The 26,770-nt window shown below is 39.9% G+C and overlaps 2 protein-coding genes across 3 annotated transcripts; one reads left to right on the forward strand and one right to left on the reverse strand.

Annotated features, from left to right (window-relative positions):
* The first annotated feature begins 405 nt into the window (after positions 1-405).
* On the forward strand, positions 406-22,737 carry LOC117403072 (cap-specific mRNA (nucleoside-2'-O-)-methyltransferase 1-like). Of its 2 annotated transcripts, XM_059024530.1 has the most exons (24): positions 407-996; positions 1,634-1,761; positions 2,661-2,821; positions 4,135-4,293; positions 4,646-4,738; positions 7,513-7,584; positions 7,875-7,969; positions 8,134-8,206; positions 8,415-8,613; positions 8,838-8,956; positions 9,217-9,313; positions 9,460-9,592; positions 9,919-10,098; positions 10,530-10,586; positions 14,129-14,186; positions 14,423-14,491; positions 14,615-14,746; positions 15,211-15,336; positions 15,610-15,701; positions 15,855-15,923; positions 16,098-16,145; positions 16,755-16,867; positions 18,288-18,396; positions 18,752-22,737. In XM_059024530.1, exons 2-24 carry the CDS (start codon positions 1,638-1,640, stop codon positions 18,885-18,887), a joined length of 2,514 nt encoding a protein of 837 aa, XP_058880513.1. In that variant the 5' UTR covers positions 407-996; positions 1,634-1,637; the 3' UTR covers positions 18,888-22,737. The 2 variants fall into 2 exon arrangements, with proteins under 2 accessions (XP_058880514.1, XP_058880513.1); XM_059024531.1 differs by lacking the exons at positions 18,288-18,396; positions 18,752-22,737 and having other exon boundaries at positions 406-996; positions 16,722-16,853.
* Positions 22,738-22,920: 183 nt separating this feature from the next.
* ccdc167 (coiled-coil domain containing 167) lies at positions 22,921-25,044 on the reverse strand. Its single transcript, XM_034003088.3, has 4 exons — positions 24,883-25,044; positions 23,902-23,996; positions 23,350-23,402; positions 22,921-23,177 (listed from the first exon to the last, which is right to left on the reverse strand). The coding sequence occupies exons 1-4, from the start codon at positions 24,922-24,924 to the stop codon at positions 23,074-23,076; spliced, it is 294 nt and encodes a 97-aa protein (XP_033858979.1). The 5' UTR covers positions 24,925-25,044; the 3' UTR covers positions 22,921-23,073.
* Positions 25,045-26,770: the final 1,726 nt, after the last annotated feature.

The following is a 26,770-nucleotide window of genomic DNA, read 5'->3' on the forward strand; positions in this document are numbered from 1 at the left end:
TTTATTTATTTATCTTTAATATAAATAACTGTAAGTCTAGTTGCTTTACAATAATACGTCAATACTTGATTGTCTGAATTTTGTAATCAACTGGTACACTTGTTAGCCCTTTCAAATTATATACCGTAACTACTCGTGATACACTGCGGAGGTGGTTTAGAGAATAGCGACCCCTCACTTCTAAATATAGCACTACACCACTGTATGTACCGTATATCATTAAAAACAAACTGTATACAACAATGATACAGAACAGGAAACATTTTAAGATGGAAGTAAAACAAACAAAAAATATCTTACAAAAACCTAAAAATAAGGCATGCTAATTATTGAAATATAATTACCATTTGGTGAACAATAATGACTGTATTTAATAACAAACGACATCACAGTGTATCAACTTCTGTCCTAAAAGGCAAATCTTCAGACTCCCACCACAGTTAGGCAGACGTCATTGATGAGAGTCGGCGAGCCATGAAGGACCCATGCGACTGAAGCGCTGGAAATCCTAAATGATAGTGAATTGAGAAAGTGTATTAAGAGAGGTTATAGTCCTGGGATCGAAACATTAAATATTTAGTATACACCACTCCGTAACCCGGATGACATGTTAAACACCAATAACCCACTGGGCGAAAAAGCGAGCCAATGATGGGGAGAGGAACATCTTCGATGTGGTCATCACTCGCCGAGCACTGAGGGATTGTAATGTATACCGACATATCTGTTTGTAATTTGTGCGAATCGAAAGTGCAACTGTACTCGTGCATCAATTAGGGCGACAGGTTTGAATTCACTCCTCTGCGTCCCGTTTTATTTAGTCTACTGTTTGAGGTACACAAACCCAGGCAAAGCAAACTGCAGAGGCAGTAGATCGTGTCTGTTGTGAGCACTGTCTTGATTGGATCTCAGACGAGTACCGTTCCTGAAAGCGGGATGATATAGGTAACCTGACTATAGGACACCGGATTTAATTACCCGTACTCGGACAAACAGGTATTATTTATTTAATTTTTTGTTGTGGTTTTACAGTGGGGAAAAAAAAGTATATAATAAAAACACACCATACATGGTTACTTTAATTCTATCCACTTGCATATATATATATATATATATATATATATATATATATATATATATATATATATATATATATAATCTATCAGTGAGAATGCTGCCCCATAAATGCACTAGCATGAAATTGTATTAATTGCATAATGTTTTAAAATTAAAAAAAGAAACATGTAACATAAGTAGAAAACTTTGAACACCCATACTCTAGTTTGTTAAACTGCCTCTTGCCCTTAATTGGCCACAGCCCCTCTTTCATAGCCCTTAACAACTTTTTATTATAAATAATTAATAACTTTCCAATAACATGTACTGTGTGTAGTGCCAACTCAGTACTTTATTATAATTTAAAATGCTACTGTGTTTGTTAATTTGTAGGTCTTTTGTTAATTTGTAGGTCTGATTGTCATCTTCAGTATCCATTTATAACTAATGCACTGTAACTGTACTAAGACCACCTTAATTAGAGACCATCCTAATTTGATTAATAAACTGGAAAGCATTTGTTGTTAGCGAATATACTCAGTTTTATTAACTAGGCAGTGTTTGTGTTGGCATTAAGAACAATGAAGAGGAGAGCAGATTTTGTGGAGCCGCAGAAGAAACAGCGGAAACATTTTGAGGATCTGGGCCTGAACCTGAGCTCTACGTCTGACGATGAGCCACAGTACAGCAACCACGTCAGTCAAGGTGCAGTACATCAGCGCTGTCTCCCCGAATAGAGGAATAGACCCCCCCCCCCCCCCCCCCCCAAGTGCACTGCCTTCGTCACCCCCTACAGGGTGTGCAAAGTGCTCTATTGGGTCAGTCTCACTCTACAGCAGGGATAGACAACACTGGCACTGTGACTAGGTCTTTGTTACAACCATGTTCTTGATTGCTTAATTGAACCAATGAAATCTCCATCCAGGCCCAAGAGCAGGTAAGTACTTATTTATACTTGTTAAACCTGCCGTAGATTGGCCCCCCAGGACCGCAGTTGCCCATGCCTGCTCAGTAGGGTCAGTGTAGCAGTTGTGCTCTATAGGTTCCCTCACAGTGATTGCATTTTATAGATAAGGGAAATGCAAGACAGCACGCTATTTACAGATCTGAACACAAACCAGAGACAAAAGCAGCACTGAATACTTTACTATTTATATTGTTGTGTTCCAGGGCTGAGGTTTTGTAGGTAAAATGTGTTGAGTGTAGTCCATGACTCCTCTCCTTTTTTTTCATGAAGCAGATGTTGTTGTGAAGGGTTAGTAATATAGATCTTATTGAACTGTTGTTGTTCCAATAGCCCTATTTACATTGATTCTTACACAGGGCTCCAGACCAGCTAAAATGGTTGGAAATGCGACTAAAATTTTTTGGGGTTAGGAGCCATTGGCACCTGTAACCCAAAAATGCTGCTTCTCCCTTTAAAAACATGTCAATATTTATGAATGGCTAGTCTCTCACTATAAACGTAGACACTGAGCTACAGCTAGTGTGTGTGATACTGACAGTGGTACAGTAGTACAGTGTGAATATTCAGTACAGTAGCTGGTGTCTATAATGCAGTATAGTCTATGCTCAGACTAACCCTGCTTTTTGTCCTGTTTCAGACTCCTCAAGCAGCAGCAGTGACTCTGGCAGTGACTCGGAGGAGCACCGACCCGTCTTTGGAGACCCTTTACAATCCCAGCATGCATCTCATTCAGAATCCACACTGGAGGGCTCCTCTAATCGATACGCTATGTTCAACAGTGTCTCGCAGAAACTCATGGTAAACAAGCTGCTTGTCTTGGTGTCTACCTGTTTGTCTGGAGGGTTAGAGTTTTTAGGCCATTAAGGTCAATGTTCTGAAAAAAAACAAAACAAACAGCAGGCACAAAAAAATCAGGGAAGAGATTAAATGCCATACTTTTCAGTCGAAACAGATCATCCCTGTTTTTGAAAAAATCCTCCCCAAAATTACTGAATACAGTTTATTTTTTGTTACCTCTACTTCCCTGCTGAAAAACTGTATATCAAACATATAGAGCGAGATGTACATCCCATATTCACTATTGTGTAGAAGCTCCGTGCCACACAGGAACCTATTTCACTTTGTTATGACAGACCCCAATCAGTGAACTAGCTGAGATACCGAACCAATAAATAGAACATGCAAGTCTCCTCATCTCCCCCGCTGGCACCCAGTAAACCTGTGTACTGTAACTAGGGCTTCTGTTTTTCGGTTTATTAATTGTATTTTTCGGTGCTTATTTTTAGCTATATTCGAGTTTTATGTAAATCGTTTTTTTTCGGGACTTTTGTTTTTGATATACTGTATGAAATTAGTCTTTTTGGTTGTTTTTTTTTTTTCTGTCAAAATGTATATAGTAAATCGACAGTACTTGCACATTTAGGTGTACCTTCTTTCCTTTGCTGTCTTCCACAACGAAATCCCTATGGTCACGGGCACATTCTTCTGGGGTTTTTGTGTGCAGGCATTTTTTACATTTCGCCACAATTCTGTTTTAAATCCTCAGTATCTTAACTGTAATACAGCTTTAAGTCCCGCTAACAAGCCTCCATTCCTGATTTGTAATCTTGTTTTAAATCTCGCAAGCGGAGTCTCCAATAGAAATGTAGGAATGTGCTGTCACTCAGTACTTGGGGCGGGTTTAAAGCATTCAGAACGAATCAATTATAGATGCAAGTCAGGAAGGCAGGACATTGCCCAGCAGCACTCGGAAATGTATTTATTATTATGTTTATAGTAGGTTTTATTTTTGAATGGGAAAATAGTAAAGTCAACATGAATTGATTAACCATTTCCACAGTTTTCCCGGTGTTTATTGGCTATCCACCGATAACATATACAAATAGATACATTTTAATTAGCCATCCAAACTAATGAATCAGAAACAATATTGCATGCGACCCACTGGTTAAAAACATAAGGTACCTGAAAACAAAACAATATTAAAACCGTCACAAGTTCAAAAACAACCTTAGTGAGATACATTTTAAAGGGTAAAGATGAGAGGCCCCTGTGTAGACGTGGCTAGGGTCAGTGTTCACACCCTGTTTCTTACTTCCTCTCTCACACAGGCTAAGATGGGTTTCAGGGAAGGAGAAGGTCTTGGTAAGTTTGGCCAGGGCCGGAAAGAGATAGTGGAGGCGTCGACGCAGCGTGGCAGGCGTGGTCTGGGGCTCATGCTGAAGGGATTCCAAGGAGAGCTCAATGTGGACTGGGAAGACGAGCCGCAGGTACTCCACTTTGCTTTCTCGTATCGTGTCATTCATATGCATAGGCATCTATAGCTAACCAAAACAAACGCAGACAAGTTAGAATAAAAGGAAGGAAACATATGTGATATATCAGCAAAAGGTGCCAAGGATCAACATTCTGAATATACAATAATTTCAAAAGCTGCTGCTGTTGCACCAGTATGGCTACCATGTTGAGGTAATGTGAATTTCTTAGGTTTTTACATGGTAAAGCACACTTTGCAATACTGTCTTCATATTTATCACATATCATTTATGGTTCATGTTTACTCTGAGGTGCCTTTCCCCCTGATGCCTTGTCTACCTAATACCTTATTGTTGTTTCTTGTAGCCTAGTGCGGTAGAGCAGGTGAGCTGGTTCCCAGAGTGCTCTACGGAGGTCCCAGATGCGCAGGAGCTAAGGGAGTGGATGACTGTAGGGAAGGTAACAAGCTGAAGAGCAAACAAAACGAATGTGTCAGGAAGACCAATTAAAATGGGGAAGTGTCTGCTTACGCCAAACCAGCACGTTAAGGGCCCTTTCATACCTAGTTCATTTACGAAGATCCGATTTAGAATTCACTTGCAATTGAACTAAAATTTTGCTTCAATTGGTTTCACACCAGAAGATCTCAAACAACTACATTTTTCCTCCAAGCGAGTTCAAGTTCGCCTTCTCAACTGTAATCGCACCAGAATGCGTTTGTTTTCACACTGCAAAGTGAATCTGATCGTCTGGATTTGTGCACGTGCTCAAAATGATATCTTCCTGTTAATGCCCAGGCGGATGTTCATTACTAAACACGGAGGGTTCCGTCCGTGCAAGGCTTGCGATATTAGTACAATGTACGTACATTCTGTTCAACATCTGCTGGTAGAATGTCAGCACGAAAGCCAGATAATAAATATTGTTGAGGAACGCCAACGTTTTCGTGCTGTATTTTGTGCAAAGAGGAGACGATTTCAAAGGCGACAAATGAGGAGGAACGCTTTATTTTTTTCAATTTTTGTCGGCTGTTGCATTGCCAGTAGCATTATCCCGACATCGGTGAGTTGTAAGCAGTCCCTATCAATCCCTGTTTATCAGCCTTTCTCTTCTCAATATGATTGTATTGTAATGACACGTAAACGCAGAAAAAGTGTGTCGAGGCAGAAAGACCAATTATGTGGGAGACCAAGCTATTTATATCTGTAACTTAAAAATAATAATGTACAAATAATTATAATATATACAGTGCCCAGACAGAATAAAATGAGCATTGGAAACAATGTTATTCTCTGATGTATTTAGTTTAATAAATATTGTGTATTAAATTATAAGTATTAGCAATGATATGTTTTTGAAGTCATGCTGGCGAGTACTGTAAAGATTGCAGGTAAATTATTTGAGTTATGATTTGACAGTGGGTGCCAGTACTTCAAAAACATCATTGTTAAATAAGTAATAAATACACAGTATTTATTAAATGAAATACATAATAAATTAGTGAATAACATTGTTTGAAATGACGGGTTCCAACACTTTCTTCTGAGACTGTATATATAAAGACTGTACACATCTATAGTATACATAATGCTTACTTTCTTTTAATAACTTAAAATGTATTTTAATAACACCATGTCACAAAGTCGGCCGGAGTGGGTGGCGTCAGACCAGAAGCAGGAAGTAAATAAACAGAGAGATGTGGTTTGTTTAAGCTGAGCGCGTGATCGCGCTCAGCATTTAATAATTAACAGCACAGAAAATAAAAGGTTTGAAAACAGCACAAAAACAGGACACGGCACTTGCGCCAAAATAAACAGACATACAAAACGACTAAACACTAAACAGACGGTGCAGGACAGACGAACAAACACGGCGAGTACAAACAAAACACTTATATTTACGATCTTATTTTACTCCTCTCTCACCCGTTCTCCACTCTCTGAACACCTAACCACGAGTGACTAAACGTGCATCTATTTATACTGTTGTGCTGGGATTCAATTACTAATTAATTACTCACTTGAATCCCAGCACGTGAATTCATTACGTGAAACCCCGTGTTCACATATTATATTTTAAATGCACGTGCGTGATGTGCAATCCCGTGCCTAAATACAAATATACACTTTTTAAATACACGTGAAACACAGACCCGTTTATATCCCGTGTACCAATGACTATACACCAACATTTACACACGCAACATACAACACATAACACACAATTGCACACAGGGGCGGGGCACATTGCCACACACCACCAGTCGGTTCGGTTTCTGTTACATCATGAATTCTAACGCGATTGCTTTCACATTGGCCGACTGAGGGGGAAACTTATTACAGTTCCCCTCAATCGAGCCGAGACCACCCTTTCAGGTGAAACCTAGTTCTCTTTGGTGCGCACTCTGATGCGAAACTAATATTTGACATTCACACCTGCACAAACAAACCAAACTTAGGTGTTAACTGAACTCTAGTGCGAATGATCCTTTCCAGAAGAACTAGGTGTGAAAGGCCCCTAAAACACTGAGTGTGCAATGTGGATTGACATAGGTCTTTGATAAATCAGCATAAAAATAAATTACTAAAATAATATTTTGTGTTTACTTATGGACCGTCATACATTTATGTGCTGCTCTTGCCGTCTCTCATACTTCTGCTAATTCTGTTCCTGAGTTAGAGAAAATGGCTTGATACTGATTTAAAGTCTTGGTTTACATCCACTGCCCTGGAATAAACAGAGATAAAGACTCTCCATTGACCCCATATTATTATTATTTGAAAAGTTAATCAAAATATTATTATTATTATTATTTATTTCTTAGCAGACGCCCTTATCCAGGGCGACTTACAATTGTTACAAGATATCACATTATTTCTTACATACAATTACCCATTTATACAGTTGGGCTTTTACTGGAGCAATCTAGGTAAAGTACCTTGCTCAAGGGTACAGCAGCAGTGTCCCCTACCAGCGATTGAACCCACAACCCCCCGGTCAAGAGCCCAAAGCCCTAACCACTACTCCATACTGCTGCCCCAGTAATCAGTAATGTTAAAGAATAAAGTACATTTCAGTAAAGGCTCATGTGAATTGCACTGCTATGAACAAGCTGTTCCTAATGGAAGCATAGCTTTAGTCCCTTTAAGAAAACTTGATTAAATTATTCTCAATAATACTTTTTTTTCTTTTATTTCTGTATAAAATATAAACATACATTTTTTTTTTATTAGAGAAAGTTGAAGATTGAGGATGAAACAGAGTTTTGCAGTGAAGATCTTTTATACAATGTTCTGCGTTGCAAGGTAAGAATTAAACGTGAACCTGTGTCTTTGCATTTTCTGTCACAAAATCCTGACTTTTATTCCTGATTTGCAATATAAAGTGTCTCTTTCAACTGTGTACTTACCTTCATGTTGCTATGAAATCTTGTAATATCTGCAGTTTTGCACTTAGTAGCATATTGTTGTTAAAGTTGGGACTGCTCTTCTCAAATTAAACTGTTTCCAGTCAGCTCCTGGGTGTCTTTCCCTCTCCTCCTCTCAATGTGAGGTGTGCTTGATTCAGTAGCTGACCTCTCTCTCTGTCTCAACAGAGCGTGTTTGATGAGTTGGACGGGGAGGAGATGCGTCGTGCTCGAACTCGATCCAACCCTTATGAGACCATACGCGGAGTCTTCTTCCTCAACAGGTATTTATTCATACAGTATACTGTGATACAGCCAGCCGCAGTGTACAGTCTATGCAGTGCTGTCTCCAAGGCATTAAAAAGGGATTAGCAGAGAGTATTACCATTTTTCTTCTCCTACACTAATGAAGGTGAACCTAGTTTATGGATTTGTTTTTCCTTCATAGAGCTGCAATGAAGATGGCCAACATTGACCATGTGTTTGATAACATGTTCACCAACCCTAAAGACTTGCAAGGGGTAAGCAAGTGCTGTATTGTCCTTAACATTTCCTTAACTGCGTGAGTCTGTGTTGTATTAAGAACTTGAGAACCATTGCTTGGCCCATCAGTGCTCGTCTAGTTCCCAGTAGCTGTTTTAGAAGTCGGGTCTTAAAGGATCCCAGTGATTGATTATTAACAACATGGTTAGGTAATCCTTGGTAACTCATTCCCCCACACCTCTGTAGAGACCCCAGGCGAGGGAGCGTGATGCAGAGTTGCTGTATTTCGCGGATGTGTGTGCTGGCCCTGGAGGCTTCTCTGAATACATCCTGTGGAGACGACGCTGGCACGCTAAGGGCTTTGGCATGACGTTGAAGGGGCCCAACGACTTCAAGCTGGAGGACTTCTTTGCAGCGCCCAGTGAGCTCTTTGAGCCCTACTATGGTAAGCCTGCTCTCACCACGGTCTATTATTTCAGGGAGAAAATCTTCCTTCTTCCTCTTCCTTCTCTCTCATTCTCACTCCCTCCCTCTCTCATTCTCACTCTCTCCCTCCCTTCCTCTCTTTCATTCCTTTCCTCTTGTTCTCAATTACCTCGCTCTCTCCTTTTCTCACTCATTCTCATTTCCTCTGTCTTGTTTTCACTTCCTTCATCTCTCTCGCTACAGGTGAGGGGGGTGTTGATGGTGATGGTGACATCACACGCCCAGAGAACATCAGCGCGTTCCGGAACTTCGTTCTGGAGAGCACCGATGGCAAGGGGGTGCACTTCCTAATGGCTGACGGGGTACAGTCCTCTAAAACTGTCTGACGCTCTCGCATAAACACTGTGTTCGTTATTTCCAGGTCAGATCTGCTAAATTGCAGCGTATTTTCAGATATGTCTTCCCTAGTGATAGGCATTTGGAATTAATACTATGTTCAAATATTCGCCAGGGTAGGGTGAATAACCCCTGATTGTCTTTTATAAGAGTCATTTTGGATCTGTGTCTATAAATTAGACCAAACCTTAATTATGGTAGCTGATTGTCTGTGTTTGCTTGGCAGGGATTCTCTGTGGAAGGACAGGAGAATATTCAGGAGATCCTTAGCAAACAGCTGCTTCTGTGCCAGTTCCTGACAGGGCTGTCTGTCATCAGGACAGGTAACTGCTTCACATCTCTTCAGAGCACTATACACACTGCATTCAATATACAGCTGACTGCAATACCCAGCACACCTCCAGTTATAGAATCCACTGCTCTAACCATTGGACCTGTTGACTTGTTGACTGTTCTGTTTGTGGTCCAGGTGGCCATTTCCTCTGCAAGACATTTGACCTGTTCACCCCGTTCAGTGTGGGCCTGATATACCTGCTGCACTGCTGCTTTGAGCGGATATCCCTGTTCAAACCTGTTACCAGCCGCCCCGCCAACTCAGAGAGGTCTGTCTGTCTGCTTGTCTGCTCTTTCAGTGTGAACTCAGAGAGGTCTGACTGTCTGTCTGTTTATCTATCTGCTCTTTCATTGTGAACTCTGAGAGATCAGTCTGCTCTCTCATTGTGAACTCTGAGAGGGAGACTGTCTCTGTCTATCTACTGTCATTGTGTATTCTGAGAGGTCAGTGTCTGGCTCTCATTGTGAATTCTGAGAGGTCTGTCTGTTTGTTTATCTGCTCTTTCATTGTGAACTCTGAGAGGTCAGTGTCTGTCTCTCTGGTGTGTGGTGTGCCCACAGTAGGTGTGATGTGAGATCAATCTTTCATTCGCAGGTATGTGGTGTGCCGTGGTTTGAAGCCTGGGATAGACGCGGTGAGGGAGTATCTCTTCGCAGTGAACCTAAAGCTGAACCATCTCAGGAACACTGAGAAGGACGTGAACCTGGTTGTGCCACTTGACATCCTGAAGGGGGACACTGAATTTTACGAGTACATGATTTGCTCCAACGAGAGGTCAGCACGCACACACAAGCACACGTCAGGGGAGTAAAAGGCTTAGACATAAGTTAGAGGGTAGGAGACACTTCTTCACACAAAGTTGCGAGGGTCTGGAATTGGTTACCTAGTCATGTTGTTGAAACAGAATCATTAGGATCCTTTAAGACCCGACTTGACAAAGTTTTCAGATCTATTAGTTACTAGGAAACGGACAAGCACTTGGCCCATGGCCTCCTGTCATTTACTTGTAAACCTCTTTCAGATCGAGTCTCTAGTCTAATATCAATCTAGCACAGATTGTAATGCCCATTTTAAGTCAGCTTTAGTTTGATTAAAATTGATTTGAAGTTTAAAATACGCATTTTAAGTCAGATTTGTGTAATTGTATAAGTGTTCTACATTGTAGGTTTTAATAAAGACTATCGTCTCTTTTTATATTGTTTTAGCCATTGTGCTGTTCAGATAAAAGCTCTTGCAAAAATCCGTGCCTTTGTTCTGGACACGTAAGTAATTATGGTTCTGTCTATTTGTCTTGAATTTATGTGTGCACAAACCCAGGGTTCTCCCCAGGAGTTTTCTATAGTTCGGTCGTAGAGCATTGAAGCCTGGGGTGCGTTGGGTAGCAGAGAGCTCTCTCGTGGCACCCAGTAACATATGTTAGTAGTTACTGAACAGTCTGTTAGGAGCGAGCAGTTTCACAATAGCAGGCAAGAAATTGCTGTGTATTAAAACAGTTGCTTAACGATATTTGCCATGTTTGTGTATTTTTTTTAAATGTAATTACTACTACTGTATTTTTGTATTGAAGTTACTGACTTGTTTTGGTTTGACATCTTGAGGTACGAGTCAGATTTGTCAAGTTATAAATAGTCCATGTTTCCTTTTCCTAATACAATCGTCACTTTAAAAAAATACCATAATCAGTTTTAAAAACCTAAAATGACAACAAAAATATTACTTGTCACATGTGTTGGTCATACAAATCCATATTTGAAAAAAATATATTTGCAGTCACCGCACTGATAATGCAGGTCGGCCATTTTGAACCTCCAGCGAGACAGCTCTGAGCTCACTACTGTTATGCAGTGCTCTCAGCGTGCAGGCCGTTCCAGAGAAAGCACCACGTGATGCTCTGGAGCACTCCGCCTATTGAACGCACCCCAGAAAAATGTGTTTGCACTCCTGCATTACCAGGTGTTGCCTTAAAATGATTTCTAATGTAACAAATCTGAATACAAATGAAATACATTTATTGAAATACAGGTCATACATGTTTTTGCACATCAGATTAACACATCAACTTTACAACTTTCAAATATTTTTTACCCTTACTAAGTTTCAGTACCCCTTTCACTTCCCCCATCTTAAATTTTTTGTTCTAATACAAGTTTTCATAAGTTTATAACAACTTTATTTATTTAGTATTTAAATACATATCCGACTGCGGTGGGACCAGAGTAAGGGCGGATATGTAAAAAGTCAGATGAATGAATCCTGTTTTAAATACCATTATACACAGCTGTAACAATTACTATATTCACACAATTACTGTTTTGAGATTCAACTTTTATTAGGGAGCTCCCCTAAATCCCTTGTTTAGAAAGATACAGGGTATTAATGCTTGTGACAGAGTAGCAGTCTGCCATGTGGGTGCGTGCATTTGCTGCTGAGGGACAGGAAGGAGATCGAGACAGAGGTTGAAGGTGACACGCCCCCCGCAGGCGAGCAGGATTTATTTACATATCAACACACTAAACAGTTCACGTGACGCTACCAGCAATGGCAGTGCATGGAGCACATATAATACAGTGTACAGAGATTGTGGGATCTACAATCTATGAACTAATCTTCTCTCTTCAATAATAAACTAATGTTGCTGAAGAGATTGATCATGGCGGATAAACGGTTATGGCGGATACGCAACGGATTACTGTATAAAATGCAAAAAAATATCAAATGTATTTAACAGTTCATGCAGATATTTGGTCTTCTACACTAACAAATGTAATCACGCATTAAACAAATACACACCATTTTTCAAAAATAAGTATAGCATTACCAACATTTATGTTGAACATCTATCCTTTTTTTAATAGCACTTGTGGAGTTTAATACTTTTGCATCAACAAGATAAATAGACAATATTTTCCAACTGAAATTTTCGTTCTTTTCCGCTGCTGTTTACCAAAACATACACGTTGTTTAAATTAGAGGTCTTTGTGTATTTAATCATCAGCAAAAGTGATTTTTTTTGGCCATTCTTTGTTTTAAGGTCTCTTAGAATGTTTTGATTGCACAGTTAGTAGGGTCAAATTCTGCATCCCTCAGTGCAGGACTGTAAGTTTTAAGTTTTTTTCCCCTAGGTGCACACTGACAAATATTAGGTGCACGTTAAAATAATCTACAAAAAACGCACGTAACCATTAAAAAAATCTCCAAAAAACGCACGTAACTATTACAAACCGAGTTCAAAACTCGAAGTTTAGCCACATGCTTTGCTGTAGACCAATTCAATAAAATCTGCTTATTCAAGAGAGAGACTGGGGGTACTTTACATAATCACTACAGCAGAACCTATCATATCCTATCTTGTAAGATACAATGCCCTCTATTAAACGATGGACCTCTAGCATGTGTCATTTACTCATGCTTCTGTCAACTGAACAGTGCAGATGGAAACTGATCAATGCACATTTTATTATGGGTCTAAAAAAAAATAATTCAGCTCTTGGCAGAACAGAATGGATTCAGTTGCAGAAAAAAATACATTCAGTTTAACTTTTATGCCTGCTATTATGTCACATAAAGCAAACTAGTCAATTCTGTAGTGGAAATCTGTATGCTGCCTTTCTTGCACAAAAAAACAATGAACAACTGCTTCCAAGATAATAGTTTATTTGTTTAGAGTTTGTTTAATAAAAGAACAATCATGCAGAATACACCCCTTTACATTCTTACAACAGAACTATACAACTCGTTCCATAGATGGAGTTGTTTTTTCGCAAGCTTCATCTTATTGAACCTTTTCTTGTGTGCAGCCTTATCTATATTAATACACTGTGCCTGTGTGTCTGGATCAGGGTCAACACCTAGAACATTTAGAGACACCAGCTAACCACAATTTGTGTCAGCATTTTTCTACTTGTGTTTTTCCTGCTCCAATTGTCAATCTTCTCTCATGTGTAGTTGAGCTGTATACAGAATGTATACAGGTCAGCTGCAAGTCCCCTTGGATAAAGGCATCTGCTAAATAAAAAAAATATTACAGTTAGCCCCATATTACATCCTTTCTATTTTTTGTGTCCCATTATGTATTATCATGCCGTGTCCTCTGAACTTCATATAGTATAGAATGTTTCAGAAACTTGAAGTAGCTCCCCCATGCCTCGCCCTGAAGCCTGTCTGCAAAGTGACACGTAGATGCTTTATTGGTGAGTGAAAAAGCTACCAGGCCACTTTTGACCTACACAGACTTCCCAGTTAAACCATGTTCAATAAAAGAAAACAAGAAAGCCAGGGATTGTCTTTTTTTCTTTCTCTATTTTGCTGTTGGAGTGTGCGTGTCTATATATATATATATATATATAATATATGTTTGAGCCTGTGAAGTGCTTAAAATGGAAACCCGCCCCACCGTGACGTAACACTACAAGGCAGCTGTCAGTCAAAGAGGCTTCCATGCTATTTTCCACCCTGCGGGAGGGAGGGGGTTAGCCTGCTTGCAGTGGAATCAGTCACTTGTGTTAAAGGCACAGTAGCATCTGCAAGATGAGAAAAGACCTGGGTAGAACCCTGAAACCTGTTTGTTTCTGTGCATGGATCTACATGAGTTAATGTGTGTGTTTGGTGTGCAATGAGCATTTGCATATCAGTTGTGAGGGGGTTATAGTGGAGGTTAATCCGAAAGTATTTCACAATTTACAGCTTTACGTATGTCTAGAGAACCATTCATCAAATTGTGACAGCATGTGTACATTATTATGCTGGGGTGTGTTTGTTACTCTGTGGCTGGGTTCTGGTCTCTCCTGACTCTCCCATCTTTTAGAACGCTGTCAGAGACGAAGCAGGCAGACATTCGCAAGGAGTGCCTCAAACTCTGGGGGGTAAGTAATGCATAAATTGGACTGCCGCCTACAGTGAAACACGTCTATGTACAGGGTTTGAGAGACCATAAAAACCTCTGGTATACACTGTCAGTATTGATTTAGGGCCACCGTGGGCAGGCAGGACAGCACTGGGCCTCAGCAGTGCACAGCATGTACCAAAAGCCCTTGTTCTTCAGTAGTGCACAGCATGTAAACAGGCTAAAGATGTGTTTTGTTTTAATTGTTGTTTGAAGATTCCGGACCAGGCCAGAGTGACGCACTGTTCAACAGACCCCAAGTCCAAGTTCTTTGAGCTGATAAAGGTGTGGATTTAAATAAATACAGAAATAAACGAATAATAGTTATATTAAGTTGTTTAAATACAAGCCTCTGATAGCGATTTGTTTAACTACAGTCTGTATAACCTGCCCTGTGTGTCTCTGCAGGGCTCTGATATTGAGTCGTTCAACTACAAGCCCACTCCTCTGAACTCCAAGACCATTGAGAAGATTCATCACGTCCTGGATTATCGCTGCATTGTGGGAGGAGCAGAGCAGATGTTTCTGCTGGGGCTGGGGGTGAGTATCATGGGTTTGGACTTGGTGTTTCAAGACGCCATGCAGCACACCACACAGAGTGTGTAGTGTAATGAGTAGTGCAGCCTTGTAGTGGACTTTATAAAATTGTTCGGACAGGCTAAGCAATCTAATTAGTTGTAAGCAGCCACATGACTGCAGACCATGCTGATTCCTCCTTTCTCACTCTTGCCTTATGCTCACTGCTATAGTATTAGTGCGCCTCTGGCTGTGACATCATCCAGCTCTCATTGGAATAATGATCATTACATTTTAAATCCTACAATCTTTATTATCCTCCTAAATTCATCATTCAAACAGAAATCAAGTTGGCAGGGATTTCAATTTTTTTGGTGGGGGGGAGCGGGGGAACTAAAAAACCTTGACCTCTAGTTTTCAATATAGTTCTTCTATTTAATTTGACCATGTGTCCTTTGATTTGATCACATGCCCCTGCCTCCTGTTAGAAATCTCAGATCTATACGTGGGATGGGAAGCCACCACTGCGATGGAAGAAGCTGGAGAGCTTAAAGACAGAGCTGCCGAGAGAGACACTGCTGTCTGTAGAGATTGTGCAAGAACTGAAGGGAGAGGTGAGATCCTGACCGCAAAACAACAACCCATACCTACCCAGAATGGGACAGGGTCTGCCTCTCCACCCCTAACTCTACGTATGCACACCCCAGAATGGGACAGGGTCTGCCTCTCCACCCCTAACTACGCATGCACACCCCAGAATGGGTCTGCCTGCCAACCCCGTAATGCACACCTCAGAATGGGACAAGGCCTATTACGTTTGGGTGTGTTTGTAAAACCAGTTGGTTTTAATCAAGAATGAATTGAATGTTAATATGTTTTAACTGCAGGGCAAAGCCCAGCGAAGGATCAACTCGGTCCACGTCCTGGATGCTCTCGTTCTCAATGGCACAGATATCCGGGATCAACATTTTAACCAACGGTAAGGAAGACTGTAGTTCTACACATTTAAAGCTTTGATACCCTCGGCATGCTTTTCCTACATGCACCACACAATACACCGAATACCCTCTACTGATCCTACAGTATAGGCACCACACAATACACTGAACCTTATACTTATTCTCTTCCCCAGAATTCAGATGGCTGAGAAGTTTGTGAAAGCCGTTTCCAAACCCAGCCGCCCTGACATGAACCCCATTCGGTGAGTAACCTCTCCACTGCCAGCTGCAAACTCTGAAATGAAGTAATCAATAGCAAGTTAGCTTAGTAGAGGGCTCATAATACTTTCATTTTGTGGTAGATATTGTTTAACTGGATTTTCATCTACAGCTGGACAATGGCTGCTGTTATTGATTTATATTGTGTGCTTTCACAGAGTGAAGGAGGTGTACAGGCTGGAGGAGATGGAGAAGATCTTTGTGAGGTGAGAGAGAGGAGGGATTGAGGCATTGAGAAGCAAAGTAGATTGACCGGCATACCGATACAATGATGGTGAAGATGTCACTGATGGAGAACAACTGAGTGTTAATTATAACAGACCATTCTGTGAAAATGGTTTGCTTGTTACATTTATGATGACAGGTCTGCCCTAATACAGAAGTTTTATGTTAATGACTTATCTGGAGTATCATGACGATTTCACGGAATGCTGCAGTTGCTCTTTATACTGCAGTTGCTCCTTATTCAATAGCCTGTTGAATGAGGCACATGTGTTTTTGTCAACCTGTCACCACTTCTACAAATCATTTCAGATGGCAGTGTTATGGAAGCTGCTCAGGCAAAATCTAACAGTATCCTTCACTTTGACCTGTAACCTAAGATGACTACCATATTAGGGTCATGTGACTTTGGTTTCCGAATGATAAAGACCCAGCTTACATTGACTTCATAACCGGTACAGCTGTATCTTAAAGTTTTCTAGGTCAGGATCTATCATGGTTATTGAACAAGGAAAATTAACCTTTTCTTTCTAATTTATTATTTGACCAAAACCATAAAGGGAAACCTGAAAGGAGTTTGTTCTGTGCTGTAGGCTAGAGATGAAGCTGACAAAGAGCTCAGGAGGATTTCCACGTCTGTCCTACACGGGGCGGGATGACAGACACTTTCTGCCCACTGGCCTCTACATCATTAAGACTGTCAATGGTGAGCAGCACTCCAGATAAGGTTTTGGGTCATTGAGTAATTTACTTTCCAGTTTAGACACCATGTGCTCAAACTGTATTTTGCAACATTACCTTGAAGTCATGAGTACTTCCAATAAATAATGTACACACTTTAATGCTAACTTATGGTGTACGCGTTAACTGTACAGCCTTACATTTGAACTGTAATGTTAATTTGAAGTACTGTACAAAAACGTGGTGTTATTTAGTCCTCATTTAGTCCTGCCTTTAATAATATTAATAGATCATAGTGCTACTCTCAATGTAGTTGGCTGCTGCGTTCACCGAATCTCCTCCCACTAGTACTAGGCTGTTTCTTTTTATTTCTGTAAATCTTTTTCTCAGTCTCTTGTGCTTTCCCTTTCCAAGTCCACAGACGTTATCCATAAAAATAAATAAATATATTTTTTAACTGTACCGAAGCTGCATTAATGCAAATAAAGAAACAACATTACTGTATTCCTTATTGAGAACCTTGGTATAGCAATATAAAGCATTACGACTCTTTCTAAACACACAATATTGTATTTATTATATGATTTACCTTCCAAAAATGTGGTTGACAGATAGGTAAACTGATAGGTTTGGATGAAAGGGACTATGACGCCTCCGAGAAATGGATCCAGTTACAAACACGCAGTGTATTCAACAGTTTTTTTGTTTTGTTTTTTTAAATGTATTTATTTTATTTTTTTTGTATTTATTTTTTTGTAATGAAAACCCAACCTTAATGGCCACGTGTTTCTGGCAATACCCAGGCAGGCTACGATTAGCTGTCCTGGCATTTCTATGATCCATTCTTCAGCTACCGCCTGCAGTATATTATCAATTGACTATTGAGACTCCAGGAACCAACAAAGTACAAGAAGCTTGATAACATGCAAACTCAAGCTGTGCAGAAAAATTGCTTTGCGTATTCTTTACGCATTAAATGTAAATCTCATGAGTAATTCATATTTTTTCAATGTGTGAAACACCCCGTACGCAGCTTATCTGGAGCGCTGATGGTAGTCCTGGGATCAATAAAACTGTCCGTAGGCTGGGGTGATGAACACGGATACAAAATAATTAGCTTCTGCTCTGTGTATTTGTTTAAATAAGAAAATAACTGGTAAATGAAATGCTTTTTTAAAAATATTTCCATACTCAAACTGATATAACTAATTTAACCTAATTTTTACAGGAGAAAGATAGCAGCAAGATAGCAAGCTGAAAAGTTTGTGTTTTGAACAGAAAAATACATTATATAAATGGTGAACAAGAAGCAATGTAGCAAAGAGACATAACGTATTAGCAGCAAATGTGCAATGACACAAAAATGTACATTTACAGAATTGCTTTGTACAGTATGCCTGTTCCTATTTGAGTAGTTTTGACTGTTTTTTGTCTGTTTTTTGTAGACCCCTGGACGATGGCCTATAGTAAAAACTCCAAAAGGAAGTTCTTCTACAACAAGCTGAGCAAAGAGTCGACTTATGACCTGCCGACCAATGCTGTGGCCCCCTTCCAGTGAGTACCCTGAAAAGCACAGTGCAGCACTGAGCCACTCCTGACCATCTAAATCATGAGACAGGTTTAGGAGACTAAAGCTGATCTAAGAGAGGTTAGAATATTGTGGGCATTAAAAAACATAATCATCACACTGTTAAAGAAGTCAAACCCAGGAGATGTCATGCTCTGAAAATTTTGAACAAATATGATAACTTGCCCCTGCAGCATGCCTGCACCTTGTAAAAATAAATTGTACAACAGCACCATCTAGCATGTACAAGGTGTAATAAGGATGTTTGTAACAATAATCTTAAGTGTTCTTCTCTCTCCTTCCTCTTCACTAAAACTGCACCTCTCTCAACTTCCTCCACAGTGTTTGCCACCTTGAGCGCCTTTTCTGGGCATGGGTGGAGGGGGTCAGAGTTCATGACTCTCAGACCCGGGTTGATGCTGACAAGCTGTCCAAGAAAGATGTTCTTGCTTTCATCCGGGCTCACCACCATGCCTGACCAACATGCAACCCTGCGTCCTGGCTACTACGCACCCTGGACCCCACTGCAGCCCTCTCTCTGCCCCATCACCCACCAGAACCACGGAGAATGATTCCCACAGAACCTCAGCCCTCAGCCAGCCTCCATTCCCAGCTCGCCTCATCCACATGATTGGAGCCCTCTACAGTGTCTATGGACAACCGACTATACACTTGTTTTAACATGCTTATAACAAGTGAATAAATATGTTTTCTGTAAGTGGCAGAAAAATAACAATGTAGTTCCAGAGGGCTCATTGTATCAGGACCGTTTAAATTGGGGTAGCGCTCCTGTATATTACACCTTCTCCCCCAGTGCAGGAACTGTTTCATGTGCTTTTCAGTTTCTATACAGCTTTGATTTATTGCTGCCTCAGACAGGCTGCACCACTGTTACAGTACAGTACAGGGTGGCCCAGCATGAGATGTTTACCCTCTTAACCCCTTCAGCTCCAGAATGTCTGTCTGTTTCGTGACCACTCCTGCATGTCCTTCAGCATCAGGAATCTGGCTAATGAGGTCACAGCTTTGATTGGTTCAGCTGTGTGCCGTGTTTACAGGATGTCTTTGCTGTGCACATGTGCAGTGGTGTACCCGAGAGGAGTGTGACTGTGAAAATGCTTTAATTATGTACTCTCCTGCCAAACTACTTTTCAGTGGTGAGCCCTGCACATGTGCGTAGCTATGACATCTGTGCCAGGATCCCTGAACACATAGCCCTCTCATTAATCACTGAAGACAAAGGCACCATAGGAAGGCTGCAGCTTCCCAGCTAGCCAAGAAAGGTCCCTCAGACATCTCTACACCCCAACTCTGTTGTCTGTAAACTCTCTTTCTCATAACACTTTTTAAATGAGGGCATATGATTATGGATCAGTTTCCTTATTTGAGAAGGATTACAAGAACCAGCACTTAGTTTGGGGTCACAATTCACAGACCACCTAAGGAGAACACCAAGACCAGTTGTGATTAAACTGTAAACCGTCAGAGCAGCTGTACTGGAAGCCATGGGCAAACTCGCTGGAACAGTGAGGCTGGGTGGAAAACAGTTTAACTCTGCTACTTGTAATCAATTGAGAAATCCGCTATAGATCATACATTTTAGAACACTTCTTGTTTCTGCTTTTTAAGTATATTGTGTGCACTGTTCACTATAACCCGACAGGTGTGAGATGCACGGGCAGTGCAGAATTTGAACTGGAACAGTCCTGCTCACTGCTTCTCCTCCACAGCACTGAAATACCCCAGCTTCCTTTGTACCTCTTTCCTTTTGAGGGAGCTGTTTGCAAAGGGGCACCGCAGCTGCAGCTGAAGTTGGAAGTTCAGATCCTCTTTTCCTTTCCTTTTCTTGTCTTGTTTTGATTTTGTTTGTATCACAGTGAATGTTGAGTGAGTTCTTCCTTTCATCGTCAGATGACCTGACAAAAAAAAAAAAGTTTGCGCTCATGCCTTTTGATAAATTTACAAATGTACACAATACTTTGATGATGGGAGGTTTCTGTCAATTTAATTGAATATGTGCATGTGTCCCCTTAAATTCTGCCATTTAGTGTAGCTTTCAATGCACTTTTTTTTTTACTCTGAACCCCTCAAACCCACTGCAGCCCAGTGCTTTCTCAAAGTATTTAATTTCTTACCTGTTGAATAGCCTGTTGTATGCTTGTGTTCTAAGGTTATTATTTACCAGGTTTTCTGTAGCTAACTGGTTAATGTCCCTTTTTGCAACCACTGAATCTGCTTCTGAAAAGACTCCCAAAAGCTGAAGCTTTTTCTTTGTGTGGGTAACTAAGTCCTGCCCCCTATGTAATTAAGTTTTTAATGGAAAATCTATTTCAGAGGGGATAGAATTTAGAATCTTCATGTCCCTGTTGGTCGTTTCTCAAATTCAGAAAGTCAGCTTTTATTTCGGAAGTAGACCCAGTGATTTATAAGGGACATTTCTGTTTGACTAGTTAGTAGGATTCATAGATAACTATTACAACTGAAACAACATTAGAGAATGGTATTGAAGACATATATTAAACAGGTAATAAATTATTATTATATTTTGAAAATATCCAGTGCCCTGTCATATTAAAATGAGCAGCCCTGAAAATTGTGGTATCATCCGAAAAACCCATGATATAAATATTAGCTGTGTTATTGACATCAGAAAGAGTATACAGTGTGACTCGACAGAGCCTTGCAGACATCGTCAGCGTACTAAACATTATCTAATGTACAGCACAACAGGTTCTACATAGGCTGGACTACAACAGGTGTGTGTTCACACTGAAACCCCTGCTCACCCATGCAAATGTACAGTGCAGAAAGTACTGGGCCCGGTAGATGTTAGACAGGCCTCTACTGTTTTGAATGACCGTTCTGATCTCAGATGAGTCACACTTTCAACAATTACATTTGAATAGTTGCATTTGGGTATGGAGGAGGGCTGGAGATGAATTGCAGCACGATTGCTTAAAGGCAACAGTAAAGCATGGTGGAAGGGGCATCATAGTCTGGGGTGCGATGACTATTTTAGGACCACGGCTGGTTACAAATGTTGGGATTATATTAGTCTTGTGTTGCTAAACTATCCTAGACCCTCTAACACCTAAAAAACAGCATTTTAATATCTGACAAAAAGAGGGGAAAATGTTCTCGTACAAGCAGCAATACATATATAATAAACTTAAAGCAGGGCTGTCCAAATGACAGCTAATTGAACATCACAATATGGCTCTCTTGATTTAAAAGTTCTGCTTTAAGAATCTCAATGGGTTTTTATTGACTATATGGGCATTGTATATATGGGTTTTTATTGACCATTTGGTAGAAGTCACATTTAATGAGCATAGACATACTGAAGGTGTGTCTTAGTGCAGTCTGCTTAAATATAATCTTTTTATTTCTTTTTAGTATCAATTTAGTTTTAGCAGACCTAGCTTATTTTTGTTACAGTCTTCTTTTTCCATTAGTAACATGTATATTTGTGTGTGGCTCTAAGACCTTGTTGGTCATCATGGCTTTGTTTTCCAGTTCTGGGTTAAAGTATTCTCTCCACATGCTGGTGATGGTACCTTTACTCATAATGTCCTGCCAAACACAGGTTTGTACCTCAGAACACTTTTGAGCAGTTTAAGTGTGGAGTAGTGGTTAGGGCTCTGGACTCCTGACCGTAGGGTCATGGGTTCAATCGCAGGTGGGGGACATTGCTGCTGTACCCTTGAGCAAGGTACTTTACCTAGATTGCTCCAGTAAAAACCCAACTGTATAAAAGGTAATTGTATGTAAAAAATAATGTGATATCTTGTAACAATTGTAAGTCGCCCTGGATAAGGGCGTCTGCTGAGAAAATAATAATTGCACAGCTAAGCATAGTGACACATTATTCTATTCATGGGTGCAATTAATTAGAACTGGAGTACTAACCAATTCAAGCAACAAAACAAAAACTACCTAAATTCCTTGGCCCCATGTGTGTTTTTATATGCTAATCAAAAGGGGCATTGATACCTACACGACAAGGCAAATCAGCACACAAAAATAATCAATACACAGCATGAAAGGACAAACCCACAGAATAAATGAATCCTGGAACACAACCTTTATTCTGCTCTCCAGTTTAATTACACTCAAGTTGACGATGGAATTACCATTAACAATCTCACAGTCCTTTTAATACATAGGATTTTAACTAGTTTGACATTCTGTTCTGTCAATTTAAAATAACTACAATAGTGTAGAGCGGTGCTGGACTCCATCAGGTCTAAGGTACCTAAACAATATCTGTTCTGGATTGCTTAAGAATCTGGTACCAGACCCAGTCCAGCGCAAAAAAAAAAAAGAAACGACACACACACAACAGGACCAAATGTGGAAATCAGTGATTATGTGAAAGATGTATAAAAGTACAACTTATAAACATAGTATTTACAGTTCACTTTTAATGTAACATAGCTTCCACAGCATTTCAGCACAGTGCTAATCAGAAACCTTCATCCAAAATGCTCTCCAACTAATGTTAGTGAAGATTGTCTTTTTTTTTTTTTTTTCTCTACCGAGTATAGAATCCAATTGAATAGAAATGTTCTGACCACAAGTGACCTGATCCTGATGGAATGAATCGATTCTCCAAATAGAAAAACAGAATGCTTGATGTGTTCAAGTGACCTGGTCTGGCCCAGCTAACTTGTCCAGGAGGTGTAGAGGAGGACAAAGAGTGCCAGCAGCGTGACAGACAGCAGCATGTTTCTGCGATTCTCCCCTCTCAGACTCTGCAACTCCCCCTCTGAAAACAAAAAAGAAATCTCAGCAACACAAATCACTGCATACAAAAGAGAGAACCTCACTAACTTTCAACTAAGTCCCAAACTCCAGACATATAATATAAAATTCAAATGTGATTATTTTTTTATATATATATATATATATATATACACACACACACAAAACTTAATTACCATATTTTGACACTCTGTGCATAAGAATAGTCTTTTCCTCCTCCAGCGATTGTCTAAAAATAATGAGACATGTTTAAAATCACAGTGACAATTTTATTTATAGTATTGGAATACTAAGAAAGCCTGCTATAACTATGTACACAGTATACAGAATAGATGCATGACTACAATACCCATTTAACTAGCACCTTTCACATGAATTATTTATAGTATTGGAATACTAAGAAAGCCTATCACATTAAAAATAATGTGATATCTTGTAACAATTGTAAGTCGCCCTGGATAAGGGCGTCAGCTAAGAAATAAATAATAATAATAATAATAATAATAATAATAATAATAATAATAATAATAACATGAAGCAACCAAAACCGCAGAACAACATTGCACTAAATAATTCTAGACAACTCATTATGTGAATGACTGCTTACCAAAAATTGTAAGAATGACTTATTTTTTACGTGTAGAACGTCAGAGGACGTAACTATCTTGAAAGGTGCTATACAAGATAAGCTAAGATTGTTGTGTGACAAAGTAATGGTGTTCCAGTACCTTCCTTCATCAGAGAGCTCCTCCTTGCGCAACCTGAACTCCACTCCTTCCAGGCTGTCCCTGCACAGCGAGAGACGACCCTCCACACTGTCTATCTGAATGAAGAGAGATAATATACCTGTCTGAGACTAAAAGACTAGAGCTGCCTGTGAACCCTCTCTACACACTGTTTTTCTGTGCCATACATCATACAAAAGTATCCATGCATTTTTTTCTTCTTTTATCTTGTAAATATACATAGCCTACATGTGCTCTAGGTGTTGATGGTATCTAGAAACTGGCCCATTACATTTTTTTAATTTATTTTTTGCCCCTGTTACTTTTAGATCAAACTGTTGTTAAAAATGCATCTTTGTACAATTTCTAATGTTGTTCTACAGAGCTTTATCGTAACTCGAAACTACAGTACAATCCCATCAACGTTAGGTCAGGAGATTACCACGTGAACTGTGACCTTAAATCAAAATAAGCAAACAAGGCCAGAGGTCAAAGGGTACTTTCACGTGACCGTGGGTGAAGATCCTGCACAGTATTTTCTCAATTGTTGCAATTTCTTTCTTTTTTGTCAAAGCAATGTGGCCTCACATTTTATAAATTATGGGTGGTAAAGATTAAACAAAACAAACAAAAAACGACTAAAAATAAGTTTACTAAAAACACATGCATGGGACAGCCACTCCAATTCGAAATGGACTGTGGCTGTTACTGTACGGTACTCTATTTCTTTAAGTTACTACTTTGCAGGCACGGCAAATTACATTATGCATATACATTGAATAAATGCGGATTGCTTTATGAAACCAGTTATCATCTTTATTTCTTCTGGTGAAAAAATGTTTGAGTACAGGATAATTCATAATAATATTTAACACGTAAGAATTTCTTAAAACGACCCCATTACAGTATCCGCCTTTACAACAAAACAAAACATTTAACGGCAACAGCTTACAGAACTGGATAATCACAACTAAAGGTTCTTACCTCTTTGGCGATGCTAATGTTTTGTTTTTTAGTTTTGCTCATGATAGTCAATCTCTTCCACTCCTCTTGAAAAATAATTCAGTATCTATCTACCTGACACGTCATTCTACGCCAAGTCTCTTCCCAGGCTGCAATGTAATCGAAGCCTTCTTTGTTTGGGGCAAAGAGAAAACCGGCGCCATGTTTGTGAGGGGCGACATGTATTGAGGCGTGGTAGCTTAACTTGCGCCCAAGATATGGTTTGCAGGTGCAACGTGTCTGTATGCATCTGGAACATTTTTTCTTTGTGGTTTCTATTTCAGAAGTAGGCCGTATTGTATTGTATTGTATTGTATTGTATTGTATTGTATTGTATTGTATTGTATTGTATTGTATTTCTATTTAGACCAGGCGTCTCCAACCCTGGTCCTGGAGAGCCCCTAGCCAGCAGGTTTTATAGGTGTCTTTACATCATCAGTGGCTAATGATCTGGAACACCTGTTAATCTTGACTAATTAAGCCAATAATGGGTTCAATTAAGTAACTGAGAGATTGGTTGAAACAAAAACCAGCAGCCACAGTAGCTCTCCAGGGTTGGAGACCCCTGATTTAGACTGATAGTACATTATTATGCCTGCAAGAAATTCTAGTAATGGCAAGCACTGGTGCTGTTTTTTTTTTGTTTGTTTGTTTAGAGTTTGTTTAGACAGTATCATTTGTACTGGTTAAAAGTAGATTTTTGTCCAGGGGTGTCAAACTCAGTTCCTGGAGGGCCGCAGTGTCTTCTGGCTTTCGTTCCACCCGAGCTCTCAATTACTTAATTGGTCTAATTATTTCTTTAACTGGACACATTTAACACTTCTCTTCAGGCCTCAAAATGTTTCATAGGGCTCCCGAGTGGCGCATCCGGTAAAGGCGCTCTGCGTGGAGTGCAGGATGCGCTCTATAGCCAGGACGTCGCCGGTTCAAGTCCAGACTATTCCACAGCCGACCGTGGATGGGAGCTCGCAGGGGGCGGCGCACAATTGGCCGAGCGTCGCCCAGGGGGGGGAGTGTTTAGGTCGTAGTCTGGCCAGGCGCCTGCGGGCTTGCCTGTAAGTTGCCCTAGAGCTGCGTTGTCCTCCGACGCTGTAGCTCTTGGGTGGTTGCATGGCAAGAACGCAGTGTGAATAAAAGCGGGCGGCTGACGGCACATGCTTCGGAGGACAGCGTGTGTTCATCTTTGCCCTCCCGAGTCTGCAAATTGGGAGAAAATAATAAAAATAATTGGCAATGATTAAATTAAAAAAAAAATGTTTCATAGGTAGTGTACCTTCAATCAAGTGCATTTTTAAAACCATCAACTGTAAAAGACCTTGAAAAATATTAAATATGTCAAATTCAACAAATAATTAGATAAATTATGTTAATTGAGAGCTTAAGTTGGAATGAAAACCGGAAGACCCTGCGGCCCTCGAGGACTGGAGTTTGACACCTATGTTCTAGTCACTCTAGTCATACATGTGTGTGTGTGTGTGTGTGTTTGTGTATATATATATATATATATATATATATATATATATATATATATATATATATATATCAAGCAATCTTTATTTTATATAGCACCTTTCATAGTGGACCACCATCACAAAGTGCTTTACAAGATAGTGAGGATGCAATGCATAATACATTAAATACAGTGAAATACAGGGCATAGTACATTAAATATAAACAGTTAAAAAAATGCAAATACATTAAATACAAGGATAGAATGTAAATTCTAAACATTGTGGATATCAAAAGCAGCAGTTAGGTCAAGGAGGACAAGGACGGAGGGAGCATCAGCATCAGCATTAAGCAGGAGATCATTTACAATCCGGAGCAGAGCAGTTTCGGTACTGTGATTCAAGCACACTGTAGAGATTCA

This window comes from Acipenser ruthenus, chromosome 5 (genome assembly GCF_902713425.1).
Source record: "Acipenser ruthenus chromosome 5, fAciRut3.2 maternal haplotype, whole genome shotgun sequence".
Lineage (NCBI taxonomy): Eukaryota > Metazoa > Chordata > Actinopteri > Acipenseriformes > Acipenseridae > Acipenser > Acipenser ruthenus.